This window comes from Centruroides vittatus, unplaced genomic scaffold, assembly GCF_030686945.1.
Source record: "Centruroides vittatus isolate TY-2023 unplaced genomic scaffold, ASM3068694v2 contig_1062, whole genome shotgun sequence".
Taxonomy (NCBI): Eukaryota; Metazoa; Arthropoda; class Arachnida; order Scorpiones; family Buthidae; genus Centruroides; species Centruroides vittatus.
Window position 1 is genome coordinate 21643 of NW_027120686.1, and position 15341 is coordinate 36983.

The 15341-nt window shown below is 34.0% G+C and overlaps 1 protein-coding gene across 1 annotated transcript in view; it reads right to left on the reverse strand.

The window, feature by feature from the left end:
* LOC136972833 (zinc finger protein 271-like) overlaps positions 1 to 10080 on the reverse strand; it is a gene marked incomplete at both ends in the record, with an annotated part of 29723 nt that extends 19643 nt beyond the window's left edge. The window contains 1 exon segment of the mRNA XM_067267472.1: positions 8952 to 10080. Coding sequence (XP_067123573.1) covers positions 8952 to 10080 — 1129 coding nt within the window.
* Positions 10081 to 15341: the final 5261 nt, after the last annotated feature.

Here is a 15341-nt window from a genome sequence, read left to right on the forward strand (position 1 = left end):
TATGTCGGCACACAATTTACAAAGCTGTTGACTTTTTCAAATACATCTCATCAAACTTTTGAATAATTTCGTAAGCCGTATCAAGTTCGCTTATGTATTCTAGCTGTTTGTTAGTTATTCCGCTATAGATATAATTAGTCGCCTGGATATTTCGTTCGTCCCATTTGTCATCATCGGTCTTAATTTTAGCCCTCATTACTACATCTTTACACTTTTTGAATTGTAGAAACTTAAACATACGTAATTTCCAGTTACTATAGTCTGCTCTGTCAAATATCGGTATATTAATGTCACTGTTCTTCGTCGCCATTACGACGTGTGCTATTTTCTTTTTTTTCTTCTTTCTTAAACTAATTTAACCCTTTTCACTTTTTGTTTTTTTTTCAACCACGCTATGCTACCATGTTAAGACAAAAACAAACAATTACCTTTCACTTATCTTTTTATTTTTTTTAAATTTAACTTTAATAATTTACAAAACTTATTTTGAACATTGTAACCAGACGAAACTCTTACAAAGGACAACTTATCTACGGTGTTGCCAGATATAAATGTACAAGAATTAAAAATATAAATGTACAATAATTTAACAATAACATTGATCATTTTTAGATATTGAGTATGGAGGAAAAGTCTTTGATCAGCAGAATCGTTAGTTTTTTTTTCTTTTCTCTCCTGTAAAACGTTCTTACTTTAAAGATCTAAGACGGTTTTATCCTATGTTTGAGTTAAATTTCTTTTGTTAATTATTTTTTGAAAATCTTTATGTAACAGGTTCCAGTATTTTATTATTTGAAAGACACAATTTAGTAAACAGAAACAAAGATAAGCTGTTAAATATAAACAGAACAATACAACAATTTTAAGTAAATCGAGTGTAAATACAGAAAAGACGAATTATGTCAAAGATGGAAGGAATAAGCTGACATCCCTTGAACAGAGGTTATAGTTCATTGTCATTTTCAGCCTGGTTCCTATTTCGACTGGTTTTTGTTGGTAGAAAGTTAATGTTTTAGGATAAAAGTACTGCACATGTTCTTAGTGAAGGAACATAAAAGTATCCAAATATAATATTCAAACGTAAAAATATTCATGTATGTCGATTTTAGAAATTTTATAAGAACTATAGAATGTCCTGGATAGTCATATCGTGTGATCGTCTGTTTCTTCTGGCTTATTTCGTTTTTATCTAATTCGAACATACACTCAAACGACTATTTCTACGTAAAAATAAGTTATCGTTTAAAACTATTGATAATATAAAATTTTGTTTCCTTATATATTACCTTCTATTACAGCTGCAATTTTTTACACATGGAGATGTGACAAAGTACAATATTATTATATTGATTATTACTTTTATATGAATACACCCATGACAATACATATTAACCTGCTTTAAGTATTATTATTTTATTTAGAAGTCATTTTAGACGTTGTTATTACATCACATTATGAAACGGAATTTTGCAAGTGTAACAGTAAGAGGAGGGGAATAAGCCAAGCGTGGGAAAAAATGTTTTTTTATCTAAATTATAATAATATTTACTTATGACTTTACATGAAATATTAACAATTTTCTTCTGGAGAAATATTTCTTGATAAAATTAATTATCTATATGAATAAAACTTTAAATACATTTTTTACAATGACCGATGTTTCTTTATTATCCTTTCTGTAGTATGTGTTATGTATTAAGCATAGTTTCCTAGATTATAGCATAATAATATGAATAAAATTTGAAAATTCTGTTCATTTGTAAACGCAGATACTCTCACAAAAAGTATACTGTAGCCTCTGTATACTTAACGTCAGTTATTCGCGATTGAATTTTTCTAAATAAACCTGCTTATTTTATAATTTATTTGTCAGAAAGAATTTGTTTATGGCCTGTATCTATATATATAACCCATTGAACGCGTGCATGTCCGTCTGTCCGCGTAACGGTATGCTATAAACGGGCAGTAGAGGCGCCACTATCGTGTGTCATATTTCAAACACTTAAATTAACAATATAAATCATTATTTAAATTAACACCCACTAGGGGCGCCCTAGCTAATGTTACCAGCGAAGGTAAATAAACAAATTAAACTATTTTAAAGTATTTATGGAATGTTTAATAACACTAAATAATGATTTTTAATTATCATGAAATTTGTAAAAAACGCCCACTAGGAGGCGTCCGGGGCTCCTAGTTACATATATCTGAAATTTTTGTAATGACATTATTTTAAATATCGAAAAAATATACATTACGAATATCGACATATATGAATGCGAATATGGGTGAATGTTCTTTAATAGCGGTCGTTCCGCATCGCCGCTACTAAGGGAGTGCGCTGTTGTTTGTAGGCATTTAGAAACGACGGGAGATCCTGATACACGGAAGCGTTCCGGATCATGCAATCCCTTTTTGCCGTTATAGTGCCAGTGTTAAAGTTTTGATTCCGGTTTGTCATTTGGTTCAGTAAGTGAAATTACTTTTTTTTTTTTTATTTTATTATTTTCTTTTTTTCCGTGGATTCGAACCTCTCATGTCAGTTTAATAAAAAATAGCAGGTGCTCCTAGAAACCGTTTTCGCATCCTTTCTCCGGACAATTGACATTCCACTTGCATTCCATCCGCCTATCGTAGGAGGATGTAACCAGATCTGATAAGAATTTCGGGAGCCTCTCCCCTCCCGAAGTCAAGCGTTCCCCCGTCGAACTTGACTGCGATGGTTCTATCGTCAACTGACAGTTAAATTAATTGCAACGTGAAGATTATTCCTTGTTATTCTGGAAAACAGAAGTTCGTGACATCGTGCGCACAGTAATAGTGGCAAGGTCTGCTTGCCACGCGGATTCTTCTGTCTACGGTCTCTCTCTCTCTGGTCACGATGGATAACTCAAAGACTGGCGACCCACAATCCCTGTCGACTTCACAACACCATTGGTCCTTTTGGGTCTACTACATTCGGCCCACTCCCGGGGACATCGCGGCCTGGCACACCGCCAAAATCATCAACCTAAACAACTCCACGTGTATGATTCAGTCCGTCTCTTCGGATCACGCACTAAATGGGAAGATATTTTACAACTACTTAAAACGCCTCTACCCCGATCTTAACAAAAAACTAATTAACATATCGACCACCAAAACCGGAAAACATTACGTCTTCATCCTCGCATCCTTCGTCACCACTCTACTCTCCTATTCGCAGTTAGACGATATCCCCATTCACACCACTCTAACACACAATTCCTACGTTAAAACCCTCATCATCATCAAAGGCGTCCCTACTGATCTGCACGCGTGCGAAATTTTCGAGCTCCTAAAAGAAAACGGCCTTTTTCCTGTTAGAGTGCAGAGATTTAGCAGGAAACATGACGACCAACGTCTACCGACTAAGACCATCAAACTTGATTTTGCGACGGATTATGTCCCCAAACAAATCCGTTTGTTTCTCACAGCTTACCATACAGAGGAATATAACGACTGTCTGCGGATCTGTCATAACTGCGGCCGTCTGAGCCACATTCAGCAATTCTAAAGAAGCAAGACCAGGTGCACCAGATGCAGAGATCAACACACCGGTAACATGTGCCCTGCTCCGCATCCCAACTGTGTTAATTGCCACGGCCAACACCTCTATAACTCCCCCAACTGTCCGTCATACCACACAGAACAACTGATCATTCGTCACCAAAAATAACACAACTGTTCACGTCACGAAGCTCGTACCCACACGATACGCATCAATAAATCCCAACCCACCTACAGCGAAATGATTAAGAATGGTCGCAGACAGGACGATCCCTACCCAACACATCATCCATCAAGACAACCCCTACCTTTGGAGCATACGGCCACCTTTCCGCAACTCATCGCCATCTAAGAGGCTATATCCAAGCAAATCCTACCCTAATCCTCAATCATATGATACAGATCCTCAAAACCTCACAAAACAGGCCACTCACATACCTTTGACCCAGTCACAGTCCGAAATCAGCTCAGACCATTATAGCCTGAACTCCCGGGCACCCAACACCACGCCCCCAACCACTGATTTTATCGAATCATCCAACAAACGCATCACTGACTATGCCCCGCCTTCGACCCCCCAACCAACAACCACAAACTAATCCAATGCTGAAGCAGTTAACAACCCCACTAAACGTTGCACCAGAGGGACATCGCTCGCCAAAAAAAAGACAACACGATTACCACTAAAACCAAGAAACTAAAAACTAAAACTTCCAAACAAGAACCTGAATGTAACACCCCTACTACTGCCCTCCCTTCAGGCCAGCGACGACGTACCCCAACTCCTCCACCCAAAAACTAATCCAAGCTTTCATGAAACTACTCCAATGGAATGCTACCAGTTTCTCCAACAAAATAACTCAAATTAAAGCTGATGACACATGGAAAAATGTTTGAAATCATTCTCATCCAGGAATCTTGGCTTCAACCGAACCGCACCCTAAATTTACCGAATTACAATGCCTATTATACCTACCGTGTCCATAGTAAAGACGGTGGGCTTATCACTTACATCCTCAAACAAATCCCCTGCTCTCTGGTATCTTTGAAGCAGTCCCTCTCTCCAGGTGACCCCGAATGGACCATCACGACCATCTACACCCCCTCTCTCATCCGTCTCATTAATGCATACTCACCCCAGTCTGCTGCTCGCAGTGTGAACCCCTACCTCGATACCCTTCTGTCACTCATCCCCCACATCCCCACCATCATCTGCGGCGATATTTCACGGCCGAGGGTTATGCCATCCTGCAGGCAATCACTTATGCCACCACCCCTTGCGACAATGCCGTCATCTGCACAGATTCCAAATCTGTCTTCTCTGCCTTGATTAATTATAATGTCAACTCCCCTACCATCAATCGAAGCATTCACGAACGTCTCCACATCCACTACTGCCATGGCAAACACTTACATCTTGTTTGGACTCCAGCTCATCTAGTCATCGGAATCAATGAAAAGGTTGACGCCCTCACCAAAAGTTACCAGTCCACCTCTGTCAACTTCAACGACATCACACCTGAAAACCTCTCCGCGGTCTTGCGCTATGATCACCAACAGAACATGGAAGACGACTGGAATCACTACCGTAACCACTCCAATTACCCCTGGTTGAACGACTCTTCGCATACCAGCATTCCCTCCAACGTCCTCGTCAATCGCGCCAGGACCAACTTCCTGCTTACGAATCACGCTCTCTTCTTCCGGAAAATTAAAGAGACGGACAAATGTAGTACTTCCCCCGACCAGATCAACACTTCTTCGCATCAATCTCGACTACTGCCCCAATTTCAACAATATCTGGCAAAAAATTCTAAACGACTATCCTCTCATCATGTCACATAACCCCAAGATCTCCAACTATCTTAACCTCAATCTTCTTTCCACCTGTCAGGAAGCCCTGACTATTATTTTAAGAGTACATCAAAACGTTCCGCTACTAGCGGGCGTCACCGCCGCTCCCATCAATACACACCTACAAGCTGTTCTCTGACTTCACTGCTAGAGGACGACCAGCCAGCAACTAAACATTTACGGGACGCTTAAGCCTCGCAGCAAGCGTTCATCCAACAATATTAAAAATGGTCGTCAGTGTGTAATTGATGAGCATGAGTCAGTTCGTTCGGTAAGTGCAGCATCACCTCAAACAGTCGCTGTTGTTAATGAAATGATTCAAAGTAACTGCCGCATTTCTTTGAAGACACTGTCGAAAAAACTGCTCGATGTCCTGTTTTCCCTTCTGAAGAAATTACTGAATAGAGAAATTACATTCTGACGATGTTAAATTGGCTGTTTGCAGATGGTTGTATGGCCAGAAACTGGCATTCTACAACGCAGGAATCTTCAAGCAGGTACCACTGCGACAAGTGCTTGAACCTGAATGGTTCTTACCAGTATGCCGAGAAGTAGCCTAATCTACATATTACGTTTATTCTGTATTTTCCATAGAAATTAAAACTTTTGCAGAAGTGATATCCAAAGGTTGAGCAGCAGTTTCGTAAGAAATAATAAGAAATTAGTTTCAAGAAATAAATAATTATTTGAGAGAGCATGCAAGTGATATTCTGCAAAATTCTTTCCGTATCTTCAATGCAGATGAAACAGGGATGTTGTTTTTTCTAAAAACTGGCAAACGTCTGGGACCTAACGCATATAACTTTTATAAAGTTGCATCAGGACAAGAAAAACAGTGTATCACAGTTTTGTGTAATTTTTCTGCAAAGGACCAGTCAGTGGATCCTATGATAGTGTTTCCATACAAGAGAATTCCAAAGCATATTGTAGATTCAGTTCCAGATGGCTTTGCAGTAGGCGGAAGTGATTCAGTTTAAATGATAAGTGCCACATTTTATGAATATGTTGCAAATGTCTTTTACCACTGGCTTCTGGACAAGAATGTCCAAATTCCTGTATTATTGCTTCCTAATGAACATAAATCCCATATAAATGAGTTGTGTTGAGAATTCTCCTTTTTCGTTTGTTGCCAAATGCAATTCATATTCTCCAGTCTTGTAATGTTGCAGTTTTTCGACCGCATAAATATAAGAATGGAAATATTATCAGAAAACACAAAAAACAATCATCAAAATCAGTTTACAAAACTAACTTTGCAGCTGTATTATTTGAAGCTTACAAGAATGTTTTGAAATCAGAAACAATTCAACATGTGTTTGAAATATGTGGTTTGTTTTTTTTTTTATTTAACTAGGGTGGATTATTCAAAATGTATTTCTGCGAAGCGAAAAGAAATAAACATGGTTAATTTACTAATTATAAAAACTATGTAAATGTGCACTGCAAATGATAGAAAATGAGATTTCACTTAATTTGTTATCAGATTTCAAAGAAGCCATTGCATTTGAGAACAATCATATAAATTTAAAAAATTATTGCCATATTGACTATCTATGAAACACATTTTTGTATGGTCAAACTGATAATTTGTATAACTTTGTATGTATGATATTTTTCAATTAAAAACCTTTTCTAAAAATCAATATTTCTATTATAATTACTAAATCTGAAATTACATGACTGAATTACATAAAATTGCTAACACATATATAGTATACAGTGCCAAGGGCGTCGCCAGGGAGAGGGGCAGAGGGACAGTTGCCCTCCCCTAGAAATTCGAAAAAGTTTTTTAAATGCTAAGTTTTAATTAAAATAATCTTTTTAGACTTCTTGTAGGTTAAAGAAAATGTTTTATTTGAGATATTTCTTTCCCGGTACATAATAAATGATTAAAACTTTATGAATCGTTTCTATTTTACCTACATACAATTCATATCCTCTATCAATTTACATCATCTTGCCCCCCCTTACCCATTGGCTGGCGTCGTCCTTGTACAGTGCTATAAAATTGCATATAGTATCCTAATATTCTAGTTATTTATTACTAGTCACATGCGATCGTTCACTAGCCTTCAGCTAGTCAACTACTAGATGCATATGGTCATTCACTGGTAATTTTTAAATTTTAAAAACTTCACTTCATTAATTTAATAACTTTACAGAAAATTAAAAATTCATTTTCTGAATGAGTAGTGCGAGTTCTTGGTAACGTGCAATGACCATTACAATGGAACTTCGTTATACGACTTTAATCCGTTTCTGATGTTTGGACTTATACCGAATAAAACGTATACCAACTTTTATAAGAAGTAATGTAAAAATGATTAATCCGTTCTCACGTAAAAAAAACCTCTCTTGATATAGTATATTAATGGGGTTGTAAAATAATTTAAACACTGTTTGAGCACATTAAAAAAAAATAAATTTTATTATAAATTTTTAAAGTTATTACAGTATATTGTAATATATTATTTAAATCATTAAGTCAAAATCAAATCGAATCAAATCAAACTCTTCTTAGATACTAATGATCTGCCACTTTTTGAAACAGTGTCGTATTTTTTATATTTGTTCTATAACGAAACAATAACAACAACAATAATAATAATTAAATTGCAAAAGAATTTGAAAAAACAGAAACCGTATCTTTCACCCAAAATTAAGATTATGTACAGAGTCAACGATGTTAAAGAAGTAAATTGTGCCAAGTGATCGTTATTGCGCTTATAGAACACTAATAATCTGTTTAGAAATTGATTTAACCTCTTTTGCAACGTTAGCAGATTTAATAAAGTCTTTATTTTTTACGATTCTCAATATCGTTGTTCTCAGAATACGGTATGCAACAGTTAAATCTCGACATTCATGCCACTTTCATATTTCTAAACAATCTCTTTTTTCCAGTTCCGTTGTGATTCTAGTCATTTTTTTAGTTCTCTATTGCTTTTCATTTGCCTTTTTGCAATTCATGATTACTAAAAACAATAAAAATTTTACTTACAAATTAAAATCAGAAGAAATTTAACAAAGTTATAAACCGTAGCACCGCGAACGTCTAATGTGGTCTAGTACACCGATAGTGCTACTTGTTCATAGATGGCGCATATAATTGAATTAAGTCATATACTGAGCAAAATTTGTTTCGTCAAAACAAGACGTATTCCGAATTGGGCATATTCTAAAGCAGATGTATACCGAGGTTTCACTGTACTTATGTTAAATGTCTTTTGAGTAATTATATTCAAATTTTTTTATCAAGTTGTTTAATTAATCATTTACTGGTGCAACTATACTATAATTAACACAGGCAAGTATCGATGGAACGACATTTTATTCGAGAAAGTTTTACATAAAGACATTTTAATTATATATTGTAATGTTTTATAGTTGAAACTTTTCGAATATTTGAAGAACATCATTTTAATTTATAACCAATTTTGCTTACACATTTCGATCATTATACATCAAAAGAAAAAAAAAATTAATTCAAGTTCAAACTTTCAAAGTGTAAATATTCTAATGTAATTTTAGATCATGATTTAGAATGAATTTAGCTGGATATAATTAACATTCATATAGTTTTTGTCTGTTGTGAATCTGAAGGTGCCTAATTAAGCTTCCCTTTTGTGAAAACTTCTTTTTACACTCATCACAGCTGTAAGGCTTTTCTCCAGTGTGGACCCGAAGGTGTGCAATTAAGCTTCCCTTTTGTGTAAACGTATTTTTACACTCGTCACAACTGTAAGGCTTTTCTCCAGTGTGGACCCGAAGGTGTGCAATTAAGCTTCCCTTTTCTGAAAACTTCTTTTTACACTCGTCACAACTGTAAAGCTTTTCTCCAGTGTGGACCCGTAGGTGTTTAATTAAGCTTCCCTTTTCTGAAAACTTCTTTTTACACTCGTCACAGGTGTAAGGCTTTTCTCCAGTGTGGATCCGTAGGTGTTTAATTAAGCTTCCCTTTTCTGAAAACTTCATTTTACACTTGTCACAAGTGTAAGGTTTTTCTCCAGTGTGGACGCGAAGGTGTGCAATTAAGTTTCCCTTTTGTGTAAACGTTTTTTTACACTCGTCACAACTGTAAGGCTTTTCTCCAGTGTGGACCCGAAGGTGTGCAATTAAGCTTCCCTTTTCTGAAAACTTCTTTTTACACTCGTCACAGGTGTAAGGCTTTTCTCCAGTGTGGATCCGTAGGTGTTTAATTAAGCTTCCCTTTTCTGAAAACTTCTTTTTACACTCGCCACAGCTGTAAGGCTTTTCTCCAGTGTGGACCCGAAGGTGTTTAATTAAGTCGGACTTTTGTGTAAAGTTCTTTTTACACTCGTCACAGCTGTACGGCTTTTCTCTAGTGTGGACCCGAAGGTGTGCAATTAAGCTTCCCTTTTCTGAAAACTTCTTTTTACACTCGTCACAGGTGTAAGGCTTTTCTCCAGTGTGGATCCGTAGGTGTTTAATTAAGCTTCCCTTTTCTGAAAACTTCTTTTTACACTCGCCACAGCTGTAAGGCTTTTCTCCAGTGTGGACCCGAAGGTGTTTAATTAAGTCGGACTTTTGTGTAAAGTTCTTTTTACACTCGTCACAGCTGTACGGCTTTTCTCCTGTATGAATTTTTTCATGCCTTTGCAAATTTTGTTTAGTTTTGAAATTCTTCTTACAGTGTTCACATGAAAATTTCTTTTCGTTCCTTTCTCCTGCAATTAAAAAAAATTGTTTTTAAATTAATATTTTATCCATGTATAACAGAAAGTTTTTTAAATAATAACAATAATTAAAATCAATAATAATAGTAAATTAAATAATAATAGTTTTATATTTAAAGGCGAATTTCTTCATAAATACACAAAAGAGTAATTTTAGAAGTAACAAAGTTCGACCATAAATGTATTATGTTACTAATATTTTTCACAACAGCTAATCAGGGATGACATTAAAGTAAACAATTTCTGTAAAACATTCTCCACGTGTATTTATATCTTTATGAATTCTTTTTATATCTTTGCAGTGGATCTTCCGCTTCTTTTATATTTTTAAACGAAGAGCTCTGATGTAAATAAAGCAGTGTATCTAATACACAATTTTGTTATAATCTTGGACAACATTTTCTTCAAAACTTCATTCACTGTTTCATCCAAAGAACGTCTGAAAGTAATAACAACATACATAAAATTAATTGCATAAAATTTAATTTTACATGAATTTAACTTTGAAATGTATTATTCATATTCGTATTCATTCTTATTTTTAAATGTAAAGTTATGTAATATCTTAGATTCAGATGATAAGGATATTGTATATTTAAAAGCCTTGTGTTAAGTATACTTCCCTCATAAATCGTTCTCGTAAGAGGAACTCGTAATGTTGGAACATGTATAATACAAATTCTTAAGAGTAAATCATTGTTTTCATTTTTCCAAAAATTGAATTTCGTTCTTCTCCTTTTCACTTTTTGTTTTCTATTTTTTCAGGGTGAAGATCAGCTAAATAAAAAATAAATAAATAAAATAAAACGATTTGAAATATCAGAAAAATTCATTTTCAAAGTATATTGTACAGTGAAGAAAATTTCTATTCTCTACGCTAAATTTTTAAAAATATATATATTCTATTACTAAATTATTCGACATTTACAGATGAACAGTTTAAGCATTTACAAAAGTAACAATAAATTTTTCAGAAATTTATTTTGGAAATTTTAACTTTTTTGTGATAATGCGTCATTCGTGAATTTTTTGAAAATTGTTTTTAAAACATGTCTATACGAAAAATATCTTCACAGAGTGTAATGGCGGGCAAAAATAACTCTAAATTGGAATAAAACTGTTACTTCAAGTTCGTAATACTTTTAGTCGACTGCAAATCTAACATCTTTGGCTCTGTTGGTCGAACTGCAAACAAAATAACAATTGGCACAAGCTTTCCTTTAAACATGTAGAAAGAAGTGTTATTGTGTGGGCGTGGATGTCGACCTAAGTAGATAGAAGAGATAGAAGACGTGTTTAATGATGGAAATATGCTTGAAGAATATCAATACATTTCATTAGAAAATGTAAAAACTTCTGCTGGAAAACTTCGGATCTCGAATATCTTACATTTTCATCATGATAATCATCCAAAACACGGGTTTTGTAAAGTGGCTGTTGTACTGTTGGCAAAAATTGAATGAGTCACAGACAAACTATAAACCGAAATGTAATTGGATATTTATAAAAGAAATTAGATGGAAAGATCGAAGACTCAAAAATCACTACTATAAATGAACTGAAAAGTACGTTGGAACAACAATAATCAGAAAATTTGTGAACACCACAGAAATCCTATTAATGGACACTCACTGCAAAACTGGTTGAAAGCTGGATTAAAAAGAAAAGACAATCCAACAAGATATATCAAAAGATTGAATATTTTAATAACTAAATTTTAAATTGAAGTAAATGTGATATGTTCCATGACCATTGTTACGTAATTTTGTTTCTCTACTTTTCTATTTTAAAATGGAATTCTTAAGAGCCGCCGCAAACTACAGGAAGCAAGAGCTAGCGTACTCTCGGTCGCGCTCCTAAGCCCCGCCTTTTTTCCCATGATGCTATGGGCCATTTTTGCTAGGTGAGCTACTCGAGCACGAAGCAGCCGCAAACTACACAACGTTTGCTCGCGTAACTAGTCCACATGACGTGGAATTTAGATGTGGATTGGCTATAGAACAAAGATTTTATTATAACCTATACTTGTCAGTTTTCGTTCCGTCAGTTATTATAACTGACGAAAACCTATCTGTCAGTTTTCGTTCCGAACTTTGAAACAGCATGGGAAAAATATGCCTATTAGTTAAGCCTAACTAGGCTTAAGCCTATTTATAAATAACTATTTTATCTCCTGCAAGTTTTGTCCAATGCACATGAAATTTCGGTTATAATGGTTTTATGTTCTGGCTGAAAATATACGACAATTATTTTGCGGAAATATTAACTACGTAATAAACGTTTTATCGATTTCGGATCTGCGTCGTACTTACGTTGCAGTGTTGCAGTGACCTCAGTGGCCACCGTGACTTTCATCTTTCACCACGGAATTTCCCTTTATTGCACGTTTAAATATATTTGCAAATGGCGTATTTTAAAGTTACTTTATTAAATTTAAAATTTAAACTTAAAAAAACACAGCTGCATTTTTTCGCTTCAATTAAATTTTTTTTTTTAAATGTTGTCCTGACCACGTAACGTATTATCCAAGAAGAAGTCACGATTTAAGAAACCCGTTAGCTTCAATCGTTACTTTCTCATAAGAAGCATCAGTCGTGCTTGACTGGAGAATTTTTAGTATTTACATAATTTAAGCTCATTTTTATTCAAATAATTTCATTTAATTTAAACGTTGTCGATAATTTTAAATAAACAATATGGCATTTAATATTAATAACTCTGCTTCATGCCCTTAAATTATTATTATTCTACGTATTTTCGGTTTATATTTTAGGGCTTAACAAACACAGCAATCGAGTATTTCAGAACAATTTATTACACTTTGCTAATTATAAAATTTATTACAATTTTAAATAATTGTATACTCGATTGCTGTGTATGATAAGCTTTTAAATATAAATTACAACAACCTTCGTTCATGCGAAAATAACATTGAATAATATGAAATTTACTTGTTTTTTTTCAAAAGACGTAAAAATTTAAATATAAATTGATAAATAACACTAAAAATAAAATAATTCCATTAAGACTGAATGAAATACAAATATCTAACAGAATTATGGGTCAACGTTTCATTTTTATTAGTGATGTAACGAATAGTAAATTCGGCCTCAGCCGAATACCGAATATTCGGCCAGGAGCGTGGCCGAATGGCCGAATATTTGTCAAAACTATTCGGCTTGATTAACGCACGTACGAAAATTTGCGCGCAAACCGCATTATGGCAAGGATCGCGCACCCTGCTCTCTATTGGCCCGCTGTCACTACGATTTTTTCTTCCAGTAGGTCTAAATTATTTAAATTAATTAATTAAATTATAATTATTAAAGTTAATATGAGATGGAGCCTAACGTCTACCTCTAGTGCCAAATTGGTTTATAATTTATGTAATAGCCGTAAATAGCCCGATATGATTCGGCAGTTGTTGGTATTTAGATGTAAGTTATAACTTATAAGTTATTTTATTTGCAATCGATCTTTTTAACTCTTTAATTAAGCACTAAAATTTTGTTTTTACTACGTATTTGTAGACTGAATAGTACCCTAAGGATATACTTTAGTGGGGACATATGGTCTAGTTTCTCCCCAGTTGTGGAACAGTTCAAATATATTATTGGGGGTTTCTATTTGTGAAGTTTTGTGATATTTTGTTGCTATTGTTTTTGTCAATATTTTTAAAATTAACATGATTTCAAATGTTATCTTTTGTATATAATGAGAAATGCTCATTCTTTGCTTTATATATAAAATAAATTGTATATTAGTTACTCATCTTCTAGAAATAGATAAATAATTCTTTCATTAAATACGATAAGTTTCAATAAAACGTTTCGTAAATCATTTTAAAATATCGTAAAAAATATTAAAATATACGCGAATACGAATATAACATAATTAACTAAACAATAACATTAATGCCCGATACATTCTCCATCAATGCCATAAGATATCGGGCTAGATAAAGGCTATATTATTTAATTACGAAATAATTTAATACTAGAGTTAGATGCTATTTCTTATTAACTTTAATAATTATAATTTAATGTTCAGCATTAATAAAAGTTACCAAAATGATTAATTTACTGTGTTTTTGTTATTTCTTACTCCTGTTTTTAGGTATTCGGTATTCGGCCGAATAGCGAAAATACCGAATAGGCCGAATACCGGGTAGTAACCGAATATTCGTTACATCACTAATTTTTATTATAAAGAAATCGCTACTACTCACAAAAGGGGTTACTTTTTACCTTGCTTGTGGAGATTTTTTCACTGTAATTTAAGCTGGCTTCATTCTGAAGTTCCTTTTTTTTCACTTTCATTTATTAGAAAAGATAAATTTCATTATTCTTTATTCCCGAGTATTCTTCAATCTGAAAAAAAAAGAAATATAGACCTCGTTTACACAGAGAGAGTGCCTTAACACTAGACTATTGTTTTCGTCAACTTCCTGTTTCTTTTGTTTCCTTTGTACACGTGGTCTAAATCCTTTCTAAGAATAAATTCCTGAACGAGAAGGGAACCACCTAGCGAGGAGAACCCTAATTAAGGAAATTTCCCTACATTTAGAGAATAGGGTCTGCTTTTACAACATAGAAAAAATTTGTTAAAATTCTAGATTTGTAAAGAAATTTTAATTAAAAAGTTGAAGAAATTCAAGAAATTTACTCAAAATTTATGTGGCCGAGAGTGTGCTATGTTAATTTACATATAGGGAAAATCGACTGTTTTTAACACGTGCATCCGCTTCTGATAAACTGATTCGCTAACAAAAAGAGGGCCGGACCGTACTTCTGACCCTCTCCGTGTTAGCGAACAGAAGGGTACGAGGAAATTGTTCATAAAATTAATAATTAAAGAATATGCTGCGACAATGCTACTCAATTTTCATGTCAGACTTGTGTTATTCGTCCAAGCGCAAGTAACGTGTGAAGATTATTCGAATGTGGAGTCATAATATGTAACAAACAACGAAAATATGAGAAAATAAATATTAAGAAATAAAAATTTTATTTTACCACATAAAAGGGTTAAATCTAAAGTTAGTTTTTTTTTAGCAAAACAAGAAATGACGTCACTATATTAAAATCTATAGTTCTATAAGCTTTAAACGTAAGGAATAATAATAGTAATGGTATACCATAGTAATACAAATAATAATGTTAATGATACGACAAAATAATAAAATAATTATGTTTCACGTAAAAAGAACCCTAAAATTGCACTGGAGATTCCATTACTTCAATGTCTGGTAATTTACCGTCA